Source organism: Corvus moneduloides, chromosome 10, assembly GCF_009650955.1.
Source record: "Corvus moneduloides isolate bCorMon1 chromosome 10, bCorMon1.pri, whole genome shotgun sequence".
NCBI lineage: Eukaryota > Metazoa > Chordata > Aves > Passeriformes > Corvidae > Corvus > Corvus moneduloides.
The window spans coordinates 27,037,348-27,056,074 of NC_045485.1; the positions used below are offsets into that span (position 1 = coordinate 27,037,348).

Sequence of the window (18,727 nt, forward strand, 5' to 3'; positions counted from 1 at the left end):
AGCTTAAATTACTACAAATGTGTTTGCCTTGAATAAAAACATTCTTGACCTTTTCATCTGTTGGGAATTTTGCTGTGGCTTTCAGTGGAGAAGAGCTTGTTGATTTTTTTTTTCTAGTAGCACTTATAAATAGTATAACACATTTGCAAGTGATGTGTAAAATTTGACTGAAAGCATTGGATGAAAGATGCCTTTTCAAGAATTGCAGGAGATAGTACAAGAAAGGAAGACATCTTGAATAACTTTCTTCAGTATCTTGTAGTTTATAATGTCCAATTTTGTTCAGTTTAAGTCAGTGCTGAATGGAAAGTGGCAATTAGCTTAAGCCTCTAAGTGGATAGAGAGTAAATGCTGTAGTGAGAAGGAGAAATCATGGTAGATTAAAGTTAATTTTTGTATTTTGCTCATCGTTAGGGATGTTGGATTATGTTCTTTTAAAGAAAACACATAGAAAATACATTTAGCAAAGAGCTTTTTGCCAGAATTAGGTAGTTCAGAAGACATTTTTGTGACAAGATTATATGTAATTTAAAATCAAACAAACTAATCTAAAATAAAGCCACCAAAAGTCATGGATCATACTTTGAAATATCATCTTGCCCATTATAAGATGCTAAAAAAATTTCAGGGCAGTGTTGGTGGGAAAAAAAATGCTCTTTATTCTTTGTATCTGTCATGGTTGATTTTACTGGATATTTTTTATCTAGAGAAAGTTACTGGGAATAGACAGAGCTATTGTACAAGAAACAGCCTATTTTGGGCAAAAGTGAGTTATTTGTGGATGCCCTGCAGGGAGGGCTGCCTGTGCTGGAGCTGCTGAGCTGCAGTGCCAAACACTCTCACAGGTGTTGGGTACCCAGAGCTCTCCATGGAGCTTTGGTGGCCATGGTTAAAGAAGGGCAGGTGTTACTCCATCTGCCTTCCGAGGTGGAGGAGGTAATGGATATGGCCCCATTTAATAATTCACAGCAGCCAGCTCTCCTGGAGGGCTTGGGAACAGGCCTGCAAGGAAAGCATCAGGTTCAAGTTCTGAATCTTGTGGCAGTGTATGTGTAGATAAGCACATTCCACACCGGAGAACTCGGCTGAGGGTAGAATTCTGCTAGAGGTTATTCTGCAGTCCCTTCCTTACCCAGATGTAATAGCAAGGCCAAATTCCAGTTGGCCATCCTTGGTTGTGGCAGTGCCATCTCTGTGTGGGGAGGCCAGTGAGGGCTGCAGAGCAGTGAGTGGGTGTCCCGGGGTGTCTCTGGCACCGAGGTTTGGCCGCTCGGAGGTGGGGTCGTGGCCAGGCTCCGAGGTGACCCATCGCGGGCGCAGCCCTCGCAGTGGCTCTGTACCACCAGGAGTGTGTTCCCATACTGGATGGTGGAAGCAGGCAGGGTGAGTGAGCCCCGTTTTCCAGGCTGGCTGGGACACCAATCACCCTGCATGGCTGGTGTGCCAAAGGGTGCCCGTGGGATAACCCTGGAGAAAGGGATACCCGGCCCCGATGAGCGCCCGCGGGAAGCAGCAGCTCCAGCAGCTCAGCCGTAACTTCCTGGGTGGCTGTGGCCACTGCGAGTGGGAAACGCTGGAGCTGGGAGTGGGATCAGCACTGGGACATGGGGCACACACCTCCCTTGGGGCTGGGCCTTTGGCTGTGGGTCGTGGTGCTTGGTTTTCTCAGAACACCAGGGATGCAGCTGGCACGGCCGGGCTGAGGAACAGCCGTCAGCTCCGTCAGGGCTCGTTCCCTCACCCAGGGACTACAGCAGTGGCTTGTTTAATGCCCTTATTGGTGCTGCTTTGGGACTCCTGTGCCTGCAGCTGTCCAAGCACCTGTAAAACAGGCACTGAATGTAGACTCTGGAATACTGATATGTAAAGGAATTAGCCTGGAACAGCAGACTGGTCTGAGTGGATATGGAAGGCATCCATCTCCTTCTGGGAAGAACTCTGGGTCATCCACAGGGTTCATTCCAATAACAGCTTAAATCTGTCTTGGCAATAAATGTACTCACAGTAAGTTAGCACGTGCACATGGCAGCTTTGTCACGTTGAAAGCCTCGAGGTGGTTTGGCATGTCCTGAAGAGGCTGCCCAGTGTTGCCCTGAGTGCCACCTGACTGGTGTGTCAAGGTGGGACACCACAAAGTGTCCCTGCCATGGCCGTGCTGCGGGTTCCGAGGGTGCTGGAGCTGGATGCTGATGGCTCCAGGGGCAGTATCTGATCAGATCTGTACAGGATGTGGCTGGCCAGGTAATAACAAGGTTATGTGCTTGCTTAACTACTTAGTGTTCGTGGTTTTTGGTGCTTATGAATGAAATCTACTCTTTTTTCAATAAATCTACAGAACACTGCCGTGGTGTGAGGGGGAAATGTTGTTGCTGTTTGCTGAAGAACTGTTGTCTTTCCAAAACTCTGGGGCATAGATTAGAACTGTTGAGGTAACTCCTTCAGTGCTTTGCTGGAGACTGAGCTGGCCCAGTCCGTGTTGGGGTCAGCGCTGGCACTGTGGTGGCACACAGCAGCTTGGGGACACCAGGGGCTGGTGACCAGAATGTGCTGGAAGAAACCTTCCCAGCTCTGTCCAGCACTGAGCTTGCTGCAGGAGGTGTGTGTGCTGGCTTTTTCTCTTTCCTCAGAAGCTCGTGCCTCGGAGGAGCATGTGCTGCTCCGTGTGCTCCTTGCATGACTGAACTGGGAGTTGTGAGGAGCCCCAAGCTGGCTTTTCCCTGGGAGTGCCAGCAAACCCGGCTGTGGGGCAGGGAGCTCGAGCCTGTGCTGTGGCAGGTTATCGATACCAGCACAGCAGAGAATGGGCTCAGAGGTGTTCCCATGTTACCAATAGAAACATTGATCAGCTTGAAACTCAGATGCACAAAACAGCATCATTTTCAGTAATAAGATCACTTTGGTGTTTGAGACTGTCAGTTCATTGTTTGCCCACAGATGACTCACTGTCGGTGACTTGCACCGAGGTAATTTAAAATAGAATAGATAAACGTGTTTCTTTAGAAAACGACTATTTCTGAGGAGTGTGAATAAATTAGTTCATATCATCTGTTGCACTGCAGTCTCCATTCATTGCTTTTAAAGGTTAATTAACTTCACCTTCCATTCTACTCTGCTTTTTTCCCCTTCTTCCTACTCTCTAGCCCAGCCCCAGGTGTGGCTTTGTTTGGTAGCCTGCAGGGAAGCAGTGCTCCCTCCAGCCTGGCTCCAGGCCCTGGGGACTGGATCCCTCTTCCAGCTGTTCCTGTGCCCTGTCGTTCGCTCCCCTCCGAAGGTCGTGGTGCTGGACAGGGGCCGAGGCTGCTGTCACACACGGCTGTTTGCTGATAAATGTGCAGACATCACAATTGACTGCTTGCACCGAGGCTGGGACAGTTCATCCTCTGCATGTCTCTGTGTGGGCACAGGAGCAAGCTTTAGGAAGGGTCTTCTGGTGGGGGTGGTTTTTGCCTATCTTTTGTTAAATTGGTGAAGTGGGAGGTGTGACATATAAAGGGGGGTGTGGTGAATGAGGGGGTCTTGCCCTAGCTCAGTATATTGTGGTGGGAATTGTATTTGCTGTATCATACAACACAGGCAGGCTGAGAACAAGGTCTGGTGCACAGCTTTATGATCCTTATTTATGTACTTACTGATTGTTTTAGAGGGCAGTATGGGATTCTGGCAGAGAAGGAGCTCGTGGCTTACTGTTCTCCACCTCTGCATCCAGAGGCATGGCTCCTGGGATGCCTTTCAGACTGCTCTGCCAGTTGTGAGGCCTCAAAGGAGGAACCCCTGTCTTGGCACTGCAGAGGTGACTCAGCTGCAGCGAGGAGGGATTGCCCTCCCGAGCAGAGCTTGCCTGGCTGGGGGAGCCCCCAGGGTTTCCTACGGGGACATGGACACAGACCCTCGGGATGGTGCCTGGTGCTCCATGTCATGGTCACACAGGGGGAGGGTGCTGCTTGTCCTGAAAGCCACCCCGATCTGGCACAGTGACACTACACACCTGTGTGCTCATCTTCCCCTTGGCAGGGGCAGTGGAAACTCTCCTCCTCCTTCTCTTCCACCTCCTGCTTTTTCCACATGCTCTGTAGTGTCATAATCAACTGCTGTGCCCCCCCTGCTGAGGGATCCTCGAGAAAGAAAGAGGATTAGGATGTGCAAACTTAACTGTGTTTGCTTAATAAATCTGTGTTCCTTGTTCACCCCATTGATGTGACAATGTGCTTTGGCAATTTGCCATGTCTGTGCTTAAATGATTGTGCTGTTCAGTGTTGACAAAGGACTAATTCCACCATCCTAATGGAAAACTCACAGTCCTCAGCGATGCTGTGTTGCAGTGGCACCAGGGCTCTCACTGGTGGGCAGCTCTGGACAGCTCTGGTGGAGTTGTTTCTGAAGAAAGGATGAAACCTGGGCTAATTGTTTGAAGATAGTAAGTGGAACTTTGCTGAGCTGGCAGAAGGAGGGGTCCTTGGGCAGGGGTGGAAAACTTGCATTATTTATGGTCTCCAACAGGGGAGCACAGCCCCTGTAAAAGGGGCGCTGTCCTGGCAGGACATTTCTGCATTGCGCAGTGCTCTGTGAAGCCTCAGTGAGGGAACAAAGCTTGTGATTAAGGATCATTCAGGCTCTTTTGGGATTATACTGTAGTGCCAAGTTTTTGTTTGGATGTTTCTGGTTCCTTTCTGATCTGTAAGAGCAAAAGAGGAGGGGGCTTCAGTCTGGGAGGAGACTCTGGATTCTCCCATGGCAAGAATAACTAAAGGTTGTCAAGGATCAGCTTGAGGAGGCGAAGAGCAGAAACCTTTCACTTGTAATGAGAAAATAAGATGAGTTATTGGTCATCCTGGAAGCATTGACCTGCAATGTCAATAGGGGAGGCTGAAAGAGCAGTTCCGTGAAATATGTGTTACTCAGACGTGACTTCTACGAGCTGCTGCTCCCAAGTTTTTGGTTTTGTTTTGGAATTTTTGAAAGAAAAAAAGATGCCACCAGACAGTTACCAGATCTACAAAAAGCTGAAACGTGCTGATAAGTTTTGGTTGTGCTTAGGGTTGTTTCTCCGTTCTGGGTAGTGTATGGTTTTGTTCTTAAGCTTCACCCCTTTTTTGTTTGCATATTATTTAGTGACTTTACAAGCATGAGCTACTTCCCAGAGTTAGGGATTTCCTTTGCTTAGACACCATTCACAGCTGTTTCGAGTAGTCTCAGCTTGTGTTTGTTTCCTTGTTTTGATGCTGTGCATCTCCAGGGCTGAGATGAATTGCCCATGCCCTTTTCAGCCTCTGGTGTCTCTGCTGGTGCTGTGTGACTTCCTCGAGGGTTTCTTGAGATTTGCAGAAGTGTGAGAGATTGTCTATCTCATGTCCATGGACTTCCCAGAGATTACCATTAAATCCACTGTAAGAAGCTTAATGTGAAATTCCATGAGGCTGGAGGAGCTGCTGCAAAGCAAATTAAAATCTGGTATAAAATAGGAGTTGTGGCTATTTAAACCAACCCTGCCTGGGGCCGTGGATTGCCCCAGACCTGCATCTGCCCTCTCTGCCCCTGGGCTTTTTGGCTGTTATGTAACACCCCAACAATCAGCAACCTGATGACATCAGTGGTGTGCTGGATATTAGTGCTGTTCTGTGGGATTTAGATAAAATGTGCTCTCTGGGGGTGGACCTTGGGAGAAAATGGCTTTAAATGGCATTACTGGAAGGGCAAACTTAGTGCTCAGGATGAGTAAATGATGCAGAACTGGGAGGTGAGAGCAGCTTGAGGGCGTTGTGGGGTTCTGGGGTTTGCTTTGGGGTTTGGTTGGATCCAGACTATCTTCACTACGGGGATTGGGACAGTTCAGTTATGTGCTGGTCTCTGTGCAGGGGTGGAGGCTTGTTTGGAAAGGACCTTTCAGATCATGAAGTCCAACCATCAGCCCAGCACCACAACAGTGTTCACCACTAAACTTTCTCCTCAAGGGGCACATCCACATGGTTTTCAAACATTTCCAGGGACAGAGACCCCACCACTGCCCTAGGCAGCTGTGCCAGGGCTTGACAACCCTTCACAAAATACGTAGTAAACCCCAAAATACTGCATGCAGGGCAGAAGAGGTGCTGCTGCAGTTATAAAAGTAACTCCTGTATTTTATGGGTTCCTTTTATCTCTTCAAGCTTAATGTTGGCTTAATGCAGTTGATGCCCATCGTTTAGAAACCCAGTTTATATCCTCTTTCATAATTATAGTTCTCAGTGTTTGGTAATGCTCTTTATACCTTTTTTAATCTTTTTGTTTTGTCAGATGGCTGTAACAGTAAGTCCATAAAAGCAAGACGAGACCAGACCTTTTGTCATTTGGTTGCACTTTGAAATATTAATTTCTTAACATGCAGTAGTATAACAGGAAAGCAAAAGAACTGTTTGTGGACAGCAATAAGAAATTTGTTTCGATCTTTGATTTTAAAGAAAAATGATCTGTCTCATAAGAGTGGTGTAACCTTAATGCTCAGTTACAGGACACTGTTCCTAAAACTATTAAATATATTCACATTGAGCTGTATTTGGTTTGTTAAAGGCTAATTCTATTAATTTACTAAGGGTTTGCTGTGCACACCTGAACTGTTTGCATGTAGCACGTCACACACTCTGCCCCTTGCAAAAATAGCTTTTACTGGCTGTCCTCAAGTGAGGAATGAATAACTAATAAAATAATAATAATTGCTTAAAGCCTGATGTACCTGCTCTGGCAGCTTTGTTGTGCTGCCTCTCAGAGGCTGATGGAGATGGGGGTGAGATGGTGCTCAGGGGGAGCTGATGCCCCTGTGGAGTAAACTTAGGAGAAGCATCAGATTTATTTAGCTGAGACTTTGCCCCTGCATGTGCCTTAGTGCAGAGGAGCCACAGAATGAAGTGTGTGCAGGGACCTCTGGAGCTTTTATGTGTTCAAACAGTTAACATCTCTTTGCAAGAAAGGGTTCTTTGAATGCAGTGCTGGAAAAAAGAGAATGTTTTTTCAGTGAAATTTTGCTGAAACTCACTAAAAAAGGAAATAAGTTCACCCAAAACCTGCGTTCCATCAAGATTTTGCTGTAGACTCTTGGCAATAGAGTTGCTGCTAATGCTTAGGTAACAGTGTTTTCTTGAATAACTGAACCCTAAAATACAGCAGCAAAAAATGGCCAGGATATTTATTTAACTTTGGAGAACATGTTTTATGGGAGGGGGTGTTTGCTTCACTGCTGGGATGTGCCCTGTGTAGCAAAATGCTCTTCTGTTTGTCTGAAAATGCTGCTCAGTGTAATGTCTTAATTCCCTAAATGATTTCCTTCCGGTATCAACTGTAGGGTCCTGCACAACCTGAAGTCTTTGTGGTGAGGCACAAGAGCAGGCAGATGTGTCCTCATCACTGTGACTGCTGGGAATTGAATCAAATCGGAGGAATTCCCAGCTCCTCGGGATCGAGGGAATGGCCGTGGCCCGGGAGCGGCGCCGGGAGGTTTTGCAGGGATTCTGGTGGGGCTGATGCTGGGCCATTCCCTGGTCATTAAACCCGAGGGCACAGGGCTGGATTAGAGGCGAGGGGATGGAGGGTAGCACGGGCTGATTTGGGGGATTAGCGCTTCTGGAGCGGCCAGAGCTGTGGCTCAGAGTGCCCGGCAGCAGCCGGCTCAGTCAGCGGCCAGAGCAGCGTGGGCAGCAGGACCAACAGCATCTGCCCGGCATCCCGCACCTCAGGAGCATCCCACTGCCCAGGGCTCCATGGCTCTCCTGCTGGCTTCCGAGGTCTACCACGTGCTGGGCAGCGTGGCCACTCCAGAGAAGGTCGAGCTGGCACAGATGGGTTTGTATCTGGTTTACCCTTGGCTACAGAGCAGTTCCTCCCCAGAGGAGAGGTTTGTGCTGTTAGGAGTGATTCTCATGGCTGAACTAAGGATTAAAAGGTGCTATGTGAATTCAGGTCTGTATTGCTTTAAAGGGTTATTTTGGGAGGAAAAAAAGTAGACTGGTCTTTCATTATTAAATCCCATTAAACTCTAGGCTGTCTGTTGGGATGATTTTAGACTGTCAAGTTTGCATAACTCTGGAAACAGAAGTGACTGTAGTATTCAGGGTTTTTAAATTTTAAATTAAAGCTTTAAATATCATAGAATCATGGAATGGTTTGGGTTGGAAGGGACCTTGAAGACCACCCAGTTCCAACCCCCTGCGGTGGGCAGGGACACCTTCCTTATACATTGCATAGACATAATTTTTAATTTAATCTTCCAGATTAATTTTCTTTGATCTTATAACATAAACTACATCATGTTCTAGTTTAACCTAATTAATTTTCAGACTTTGGGCAAAAAATGCACGGCTAGTCCTTGTATTAAAAAAAAATCTTTTAATGGGAAACATGTCTTGCTTCCTCAAATTTTAATCTATGTCTGCATTGAGAAGCTGCTTCATTTACTTTGTATTCCTGATTTATCTACAGGATTAGATGTTTTTCTGGAACCAGCTTCCCTATTCCTTAGTGAAATCCTTCCTGAACTGCTCTTCTGGAGCTTTATTCTGCCCTGCACAATACCTTCCCTGATTCAGATGCTAATGTGTGGTGTCTGGCAAGGGACTGGCATTAGCATACTGAGAATAGATTCGAAAAAGACCTTTTTTATTTGCGTGCTTATATTTTATAAATAGCCTGAAGGGGAGGATGGGGTGTTTTGTAAATGGTTTGCAGAGCTGAAATCCAGTCGGCCCATGATTGCTGTGGCATTTCCATTACCCCAGTCCCTTCTTGAACGTGGAGTCCTTGTTATTAACACCTACACAGCAGGAATGATGCCATGAACTCTCTTACATGTTACTATTCTTTAAATGTTTGAATTCCCACGGTATTTCCTTGGAATTGGGAAAGCACAAGCAGCAAAGATGGTGCTTCCTGGGGCACTGGACCTACTGCAGGTGGGGTTTGGGAAGTGGAGGCTGTTGAGCTATTGGGCAGGAACTGGGTTTCTTCCACTCTGTGAAAGAAAGTGTTTTAAAATCTATTCCCTACAACTGAAGTCTGCCTGAAGCGTGAATGTGACTGCACCGATAACAATTACAAATGTGATGTAGAAATGTTTACGCAGTTGAAATGGTGAAGAAGGAACTGGATTGCTTTTTATGTTTCTTATTTTCCCCCACGGTTTTGTTGGCTGCAGTTACGTGACTGTGGCCCATTCTCTGCTTTTCTTATATTGAATAAATGCAGTCTTCTCCCTTCTGCCTTTTGCTGGCTGTCCTCATCTTAGTGAAACCAGGCTGGGATTTTTTCTCTGCCAACTGAGCTGATGCTAATAGAGAGACTTATGTGAGAATTAGTTCTTTTTGTAAGACTTTCACCAGTAACTGCTAACCTTAAGTGCAAAGAAACAGATTTTCTGTGTTGAGTAGCTTGTTGCTAAACCTCTTAGTGAGCTAAAGCCGTGCTGGAAGTGATCTCTTTATTAGTGAAATCAAAAGGTGCTGGTGGTGTGTGTGCCAGGCTGATGGAGCAGGGCACGTTTGTGTATCCACAGACACAGGGAGGACCTCATTTCTGTGCTGGGACAAGCCGTGTTTGTTTTGGTAGGGACCCAAGGCAAACCTGACCTAAACTCATTTCCACAGGGAAAGGCTGGGTCTGCCAAGAAAAGGCATTCCTGTACGGATGTAGCTAGGGAGTTTTAGAGACTGTTTTTGCTTCAGTTCCTCTTCCTTCTCTCAGGTTCTGAGTTTTCCATCCCTCGTGGAATAAAGGTTTGTCTTCCTGGTTCTTTGTGCATCTTCAGATAGATCCAAGTTACTGCTACCCCAGCCAACATGTGGATATGGTGTAACATCTCCTTCTAGCTTGATTTATGTCACATTGGTGGTTTACCTTAAAGCCCTTCCAAGCTCACCTTCATTCAGTGCGTGTGCTGGTCCAGGGAGTGCCATTATTTATGGACACAATAAAGGACACATTTATTGCACTCACGTGATGCTTTCAGAAGAGTTTGGTTCTGTTCAGCTCAACCTCAGTCCCCTCTTTCCTCTAAGAAAGACAGTTCAGGGAAAAGGCTCCTTCTGATGTGTTTTATTCCATTTGGGGTTTGCCTTGCAGGCTCCCCGTGTGTGAGGGAGCCAGGGGAGGTTATTCCAGTGCCAAGGACTGTTCATCCCTGGTTTGCCCACTGTGTAGGTGCTGCTCTGACTGCCTGTGAGTGTGTCAGAGCTATTGGGAGCTGGGAGAATAAATAAATCCCAGCTCTGGCAGAGAGGAGTGGGAGTGTGGGTTAGTCTTTGCTGTGACACTGAGGAGCACTGCAGAGAGAAGTGCTGGAGAGAGGAAGGGTGATAAGAAATAAAGACAGACCCAGAGAGTTTATTTGGGAGCCAGCCAGAGTGTAAACAAATCACCCAGGGAGGCGAATTTGGAGTGATACCAGGTGAGGAGAGGCTGTGAATGGATAAAACCAGAAGGTAATTTAAGAGCATGGATATATACTGAGATCAAGAGGAAATGTTATCTTGATCCTCGTGTTTGGAAGGCTGCAGGAGGGAAGATGTGAGATGAAATGGAAGAAATGGGTTTATTTTAGTCAAAACACAGAGGGGGAAAAAAGCCTTATCATCCGGATGGGATGGGTGGATAAAAGGAAATCATCCCAGTGTGTGCTCAAAGGTCAGTGGCAGCATGGAGAGGGTGTGAATGCGTGTCTGTGTCATTCTGTGGGCAGCTCTGCCAGTGTCACAGCACGAGGGACAAACTCCAGGGTTACTGAGCCCAAAGGACTGTGGGGTTTGGATGAGCATCTCACCAGTCCAAATACATGGAGTGCTGGGGTTTAAAATTACAGAACTGTGTGTAGTAATATAAAAAAATGTAAATAAGAAAAGCGTGGAACAACCAGAGAATACTTTTCTTCAACATAGATTAAAGCTTTCTTTGCCTCCTTTGTCATGAGGGTGTCCTGACAGATGATCTGTTCCATTTTCCTGTGTGGAGAAGGTGGCAGTGAAGAAGGAGTAGTCTCCCAGCACTGCCCACTTTCTGTCATTCGAGGTTCAGGTCGGAACTGTTGTGTGCCTGGCAGATGCTGGAAGCCCGTTAGTCATGTCATTAGTGGATGAAGTGGCTGCTCAGTTGAATTTATTCTGCTCTGCCTCACAGTTGAAAGATGCATGAGTGTGATGCAGTCTGGGACGCAGATGGTGAAGCTGAAGAGTGGAACCAAGGGGCTGGTCCGTCTCTTCTACCTGGACGAGCACAGGACCTGCATCCGATGGAGGCCCTCCCGGAAGAGCGAAAAGGCAAAAAGTAAACTCCTCATGTTCCTTCTAATATCAGTTCAGTATTAGAATGTGAATTACAGAGCTATGCAGGGACTCATGGACTGATGGGAGACACTTGGTGTCTGTCTCTCCTGCTCCCTTTCTGTAGCCTCAGCCCCGTGATGTTCCAGGGAGCACTCGGAGCCTCTGGGGCAGCCGGCACTTGGCACAGCCATGGCAAGGAAAACCTTCAGTCCAACAGGGCTTTTGGATGTGAAGATGTAACATTAATAAAGTTTAATGCCTCTGAGCCTGAATAACTCAGAATTGTTAGAAGCAGGAAGAGGCTGGCTGGCTGTCCCAGCGTGTCCTTTTGTTTCCCTTTCCCCCCAGTTGTCATCGACTCCATTTACAAAGTCAGCGAGGGCCGGCAGTCGGAGATCTTCCACCGCCACGCCGAGGGGAGCTTCGACCCCAGCTGCTGCTTCACCATTTACCATGGCAACCACCTGGAGACCCTGGACCTGATCACATCCAACCCGGAGGAAGCTCGCACCTGGATCACGGGGCTGAAGTACCTCATGGCCGGGATCAGCGATGAGGACTCGCTCGCCAAGCGCCAGAGAACGCACAATCAGTATCCTTTGAGAGCTGGGCCTTCATCCTGGTTCATATTCCTGCCTTGGCTTTAGTCACTTCAGCACAGGGTGTCCTTTCACCTCCTATTAAGTGACCAAAACCCTTCCACTGAATGCAATGGAAACCTGAGCAATGGGTTTGACATGGACACTTATGTGTGTGATAAAACATGGGCTGTGCCTTAGGGACTGGATCAAACTGCATGGGAGTCAGGCGATAGGCTTGCATTTTGTTAATTAATTCCTTTTTGAAGGGGCAAACCAGTTATTTCTAGGTATCTCAATATCTCAGTAACTCCTGGCCATCTCTGCTTCTCTCACGTAAGTCAGATGTCTGTGTCCTTCCCAGCCTTTATTGTTTGTCAGGAGCACAAATCTTTAAAGCTCTTAAATGTTTGGTGTAGACCAGTAGCCAAAGTGAACCTCATGTCCACTGAATATTTTCTTCGTGTGCCTTTTTTTTAACAACAGAGCTGACTAAAATGTTATACACAAAGAACACTCCTCTCCCTAAACAAAAAAAACCCCAAACCCAAGGCCATCTTAATTAAAACTGTAACCTGGCTATTCTTCTGCCTCGTGGAAATCTCCAGCAGTCACTTGTAAATACTCCTGGAGAATATACATATTTCAGGTATTTTTATCTCCCTTGTTTGATTCTGATCCACAGCAGGCACAGGTCCATTGGGGTTGTATTGCATGCTCTGTTGCACATGTCCTCAGGTTGCTATATTTAACCATGACTTTTCTGAGCTGCTCCTATCTGCTGTATCTTCTCTCCTGGTGAAACATTGCTGCAAGTCCTCTTTGTTTTATCCAGTGTGGCAGCTGGGAGACTGCACACAGAATGACTCTGTACCACTCCCAGCTACTGCAAGAACTTAGCAGGAGGTGCTGAGGGATATTTGTGCAAGGAGGGGGTGAAAGGTGCTGGTTGGGAAGTGAAGCTCAGGTAGAATGAAGAGAGAGGTGGAAGAAGATCCCAGAGTAAGCCCAGCAATATTTGAAAACTTTAGAGCACATTCTCAGGGGAGGAATCAGTAGCAGAAATGGGAGTGCAGAGGGGCTGGTGTTGTGAACTGAGCTGTAAATAATTGCCATAAACCAGTTCTGGTTTTAAGCATTTGACCGAGCTGTAGTGAGGGCAGGGGCAAAAAGGATTCTTTCCTGAGCTGCCCTGCCTCCCTTCTCTGTGAAGAGATCACCTGTGGTGCCTGTCCTTGACATGCTGGCAGCTGGGTGAAGCAGACCTTTGAGGAGGCTGACAAGAACGGGGACGGGCTGCTGAACATCGAGGAGATCCACCAGCTGATGCACAAGCTGAACGTGAACCTGCCCCGCAGGAAGGTCCGGCAGATGTTCCAGGTCGGTGCCTGGGGAGGACTGGGCCAGTGAAGGTCCATTTCTGGGCAGATCCAGAGCGGGATCTGCAGCTTGGGACTAAAATCCCTGTTCTTTCCAGCACCTCACAGGCTTTTTCAAAGTCTTACCTTTTTTTAGACAGAGGCATCAGGACATTGTTTAAATGACAAGGAGCACACAGAATACAAGTTATCAGTGTTACTCGTTCAGCTGCATTGTTGGCTTCAGCTCTGTGAACTGAATTGTTCAATGCTGACATTGATGGACAATGAAGTTACTCTGTTGCTATTGAAATATTTTTTCATTTCCTTTGGGGAAAATTATTTAATAGAAACTGGCTTTATGCAAGAAATGAGGTTTTCTTTAACGATTTCCTCATATTTAGCCATTTCAATTTGATTGATTTAGAAACAATTTTTTACTTCTGTTGTCTGAAAACAGTTCTCGTTTTCCACCTGTCCTTGTGTTTACTGTAGGAAAGGAAAGATAAGCCAAGGACACAATGGAGAGCAGAAAATGTTGTCTTCACTTTTCCAAACCAGTACCAGCTCAAAGCTGGTTTGCTGTAAAACACGGGAAAGTTGAAGAATCTTCTATGGTCAAAAGTACTTTGTTTGTCTGGCATAAAATCCCCATTAGAGATACATCTTTGGAGTCTGGAGTTACTCCCAAACACCTGGAGTCTGGAATCTGGTGGAGCGGTGTTGCAGAGATGAATTTGGGTTATACTTGTTCCCACAGATTATAGATGTCATAAAGGCATGTAATAGATATAATGATTAAAAATGCCATTCAACACCATTTAGCTGGGAATTCTTTTCCTCTCAGCTGACTTGCTGTGATAGGAGTTTGCAGTTCTTGTTTGCATGGAGACCCACACAGTGCCTGCCAGCGTTCTCCAGAATATATTCCTTGTTTTGAAAATCCAAAGCAATCCTCTTAGGCAGATGTTCACAGGAAAAAGCTTGTATTAGTGTGTGATAAGTACTGTTTTCTTCTCTTCCTACCTCTGAGGAGAAACAGAAAATCAAGACTGGAGATGTCGGGTGTATATTTTGGTGTGGAGTCTCAGTGCTGCTGCAGAGTTGTCCCCTCTGCAGAGTGCTGCTGGGGCTGAGAGTGCTGCAGATTAAATTAATGTGCGTTTAAGACTCTGATGTTGTCCTGAATGTTTTAAGACACCAGGCTGTTGTTGGGGAAGCCATGGGGTGATATTGTTATGCCTGTTGCTGTGTTTTAATCCAGGTTAACTGCAGGGCATACAGGAGGGCAAGAGATCAGAAAAAAGTCCAGGGTGACCCTCTTTATGGGGGAAATAAATCTGAAATTAAAGAAGGAGACTAGAGTCTCATAGGGAATCTGTGGCTTTAGTTTAGTAACTGCTTTCACCAAAAACCCAAGAGATGATGATATAATTTTACAGTTATTTTAGCGTGTTAGAATTTGTGTCTGAACAGTCTTGCAGACTAGAATTTATTAGATTTCTGTTGCTGTACACAAGTCTTGATCTGTTTTATTCCCTGATTTCTCCTGTATGGAGCATGTTTACCTGAGTGCCTTTACCTCTTAGGAGGCAGACACAGATGAGAACCAAGGAACCCTGAACTTTGAAGAATTCTCTGTGTTTTACAAGATGATGTCCCTGCGTCGAGATCTCTACCTACTGCTCTTAAGCTACAGTGACAAGAAAGATCATCTCACTGCTGAAGAGCTTGCCCAGTTTCTGAAGGTGGAACAGAAGGTATGGCAATATCTGCATCCATGTCTATGGCCATGTACTCACATTCCAGGGTAGGGAAAGGATCTTATGGAAAATATTAACTTGGGGTGGAGGGCAAAGCACAGATGTAACAGAAGAGAATTCTGAAGGTTTTACTGTTTTTTGAAATGCTTCTAGAAAGTGTTGGAGCTCCTTTGGATGGTTTTTGAAGTGCCCAGGATAGTGGTGTGAGAGGGTGCTCAGGGAGCTGGAGCAGGAAGAGGAACACGTGACAGGGGAGTGTACAAGGACATTCTGGAACTCCTGAGGGAGCAGAAACCCCGAGCTGACAGTCAGGTCTGACATTCTGCATCCTCTTTTTGCTCTGTGTGTCCTCCTGAGAACACTGAGTGGGCAGAGCTGTCTGGGGAGCTGCTCTGCTCAGCATTGCTCCAAAAGCAAACCATAAAAAAAGTGAAACCAGCAGCTCCTGGAGATGAACCTGTTGGCTGGGCAGGTTGGAAGCTCCTTGCCCTCCTGTGCCCCTTCGCAGAACCCAGCATTGGGAGATCAGGGAGATCCCCCTGAATGTGCCCAGTGCCAACAACATCCTGGGGCAGGGCAGCATTGCCTCAAAAGCTGATCGTGCTCCCAGCCAGGAGGCAGCTCCCCAGTGCCCTCACCCAAACAGCATTTTGGTTTTGCTGTTGTCTGGATGCTTGGAAATCTGTGGACAGTCTGTCCTGCTCCATCTGCTACTCCTTTGGCACGATGTTCAATATTCTGCAGCCTGAGGACAGAACAAAAGCGGGTTGGGGTTTTTGTTAGCTTGCTAAACTGGCTTCTTTTTTAGGAGAACTCCCTGTTTAGGAGAACACCCCATATTATTTTTAGTGGAGTACTTTAAATTGTAACAGAAAAATGAGTAGCCAAAGTTATCATCTCTCCAGCTGCAATTAAAAAAGCACAAATGAGTGGACTTCCCCAGCAGATGCATCTTTGGACTAGATTAGACATTTTCATTCCTAGAGCACGTGAGAACCCCACAGTGGGCCAGCAAGAAGCCATGAGGGATAATTGAAAAGTTATTTTGAGCCAGCTCGTGCCAGAACAGGGCCTGCTCTGAGCAGTGTTTGCAATCAAACACCAACTTGAGCAAGGATAATCAGTTATTTTTTTCTACTGAATTGTTCTTTTTTCTATTATCCCGTGTAATTCCTGCAGCATCTTAGGATGGTTGGCTTATCTGGGACGTACAAACAGTGAACAGGATGATGGCACAAGTGCCAGAGGTCTGAGTGCCAGTGTTGTCTTTCTGTGGTGTTGGTCGTGGAGAAATGAAATCCACCCAGTCCTCATTCTCCCTTTGGTTCTCTGCAACTCAAGGCAGTGAGGAAAGATGAGATGGGTGATGGAAGCTGCTTCTTTCCTTTAGTTCTGAAGGAAATATAAGTGTCTTCTTGTAAGTGCCCCACAAATCAGTTAGAACCTCAGCTGTGGGCTAGCTGAAGCTGTTGACAAAATTCCTATTTGTTTCAGAAAAGCTGCTGTTTTTCATTTCAGAATTTAATTATTTCTCTCCTAGCCTGTGTATTATAGTGGACTCCCTTGGAAGTAATGAAATCATAGGAGTGGAAAATGCATGAAAATGAAATCAGACCCTGCCAAATCTTTTTGCATGTCTAAGAAGATTATATTAAAGAATATAAAGTGATAGTTCTCATTTCAGCAGTATTGGCCAGTACAACTATTAAGGCTGCTAAACAGCTAATTTTAATCTTGTGACTAAAATGTCATAGGTTTTAATTGATGGCTATCTCTCACTCCTATTTGTCTCCTCCAAGTTAAGCAGATTTTCACATGCTGGTGACATGGCATTAAAAGTAAGTGTACCACCACTGTTGTTTTTGTGCAGATGAATAATGTGACACCAGAATATTGTCTGGACATTATACAGAAGTTTGAAGTGTCAGAAGAAAACAAGAAGCAAAATGTTCTTGGGATTGAAGGTAAAAGTTTTGATGCCAGAGTGAGTTTTGTCTTGCTGCACTGCAGTGGAGTAGAAGTGCTTTGATGGTGTTTTGGTGAGGCTTTTGCTGTTAGCCTGTGACACAAAGTCCCCTGGATCAACAGTTGGGAGCGTGGGTGCATTTTTGTGAGCCCGGGGGAGATGTGAGTAGGTGGGGTGAGGCAGCAGCTCTCCAGCCATCCATCACAGCCATCCTCCAGGAGTGGGGATGGATGCCTGAGGCTGTGGGGATTTATTGCTCGCTTTGTGTTTGTAAGGCAAACACAAACTGTCCTGTGCCATGTAGTTTATGTTATAGCCTGCTCCCAGTGAGGTAATGAAAGCCAAGTGTTCATTCTGCCCTTGCTCTGGAGATCTGGGATCCTGCACAATCCATTCATTTATGCTTCTGTGAAATAAAGTATGGATAGTTGCATTTTCAGTGGGTTTTAATACCTGATTCACACATTCACAAATGCAATTTAATACCTGATTCACAATTGCAAATTGTATGTTTACTCAGAATCCAATTTAGTATCAAATCAGACTCAGAGCTGGGATGAAATAGATTAAATGCCATGGTGAGTTCCTTTGCCCAGAAGGAAGCTTCCATGGAGCAGCATAATGTACATGGTGATTTGGGGAGGGGTGTAGGAACCCAGAGTGCTGAGAATATTTCTCTGCCTGTTTTTAAGGGTTCTTACCCCCCTGAACAACGCTGTTTTAACCTCCAACCTTGGAACGATCAGACAAGAACTAGAGAATAAAGTGGTGTGAATTAGGTGATAGACTACTGTGTAAGATTGTCACAGGGTGAAAAATTTAGAGGTTTTGGGGTTCTCTTTGTAGTAAATAGGTAAGAGTAAAAAATATCAAAATGGAGGATTGTTATTGTTCTCTAAACCTTCTTCTCCTTCTCTTACTACTCCATGTTCTGCAGTAAAAGTAGCTTGGGATGATTGGATAGAGAATTCTGCAGTTCCTGCCTGTGTTACTGAATAATTGGTAGGAAAGTGAAAATAATATAGGTTTTTAGTAACTATTGGTTAAATTATCTTTAAAAGGCCATGTAAATCTTGATAATTAGACTCCACTCCTGCTTTTCTGTGCTCTACGCTGTACCTGGGTCACGCTGGTGGCTCTGTTCCTCTGATAAGACTTCATAAACAACTATCCGGCAGCATTGAAACTCCAGGAAGAGTCTCGGTTTATCTTTGAAACTCCTTGCAAGGACTTTTAGAAAATTCTCTCCCATCAGGAGGGATTTGATTTATGGCACAGTTCAGTGTCAGAGGGGGAAGTAGGAATCTTCCTCCACATGGTATTTAAATCCTGGGTATGGCCTCCCTTCAACAAGCTTCTGATGTGACCCAGGGTGCTGCACTCCAGCTGAAATGAGGAAAGTAAAACAAACAAGCAGTGACACTTAAAAAATATTTCTGCAAGCATTTCTGCTCCTCTTAACCTGCTGCTGCTGCTTTTATCTCTGAGGTGCTTTCAGGGCTGGTATTGTTTGCACTGTCCTTTGCAAATATTATACATGTTTCATTCTTAAAAGAGGTATTTTTAGAACTTTCTGTTTAGTGCTGCTCTCATTTAGAGGGTTATAAATCAAGTACCATCTTCTTGAATAAGCTTGCAGAAAGAAGAAGACTGTGAAGCGAAGATGGCTGGGTCAGTGACTTGGCTGCTGATCCACGGTGCTCCTTTGGGTGGCTGCTGCCTTGTGTGTCCCCACACTCACTCAGGGCACTGCCGTTCACAGCCCAGGAGTGCCAGCAAGGAGCTC

General features: G+C 45.9%; 1 protein-coding gene across 11 annotated transcripts in view; it reads left to right on the forward strand.

Moving 5' to 3' along the window:
* The window catches only part of PLCH1 (phospholipase C eta 1), a 57,916-nt gene that overhangs the window by 18,841 nt on the left and 20,348 nt on the right, over positions 1 to 18,727 (forward strand). For 6 of the 11 annotated variants that reach the window (XM_032119921.1, XM_032119925.1, XM_032119931.1 and 3 more), the window contains 5 exons: positions 11,131 to 11,277; positions 11,625 to 11,868; positions 13,105 to 13,234; positions 14,802 to 14,972; positions 16,846 to 16,939. In XM_032119921.1, the coding sequence (XP_031975812.1) occupies positions 11,131 to 11,277; positions 11,625 to 11,868; positions 13,105 to 13,234; positions 14,802 to 14,972; positions 16,846 to 16,939 (786 nt within the window). Of the gene's footprint in view, positions 1 to 7,249; positions 7,810 to 11,130; positions 11,278 to 11,624; positions 11,869 to 13,104; positions 13,235 to 14,801; positions 14,973 to 16,845; positions 16,940 to 18,727 lie in introns of those variants that run through there. The other 5 variants (XM_032119928.1, XM_032119924.1, XM_032119930.1 and 2 more) reach the window with 4 other exon arrangements.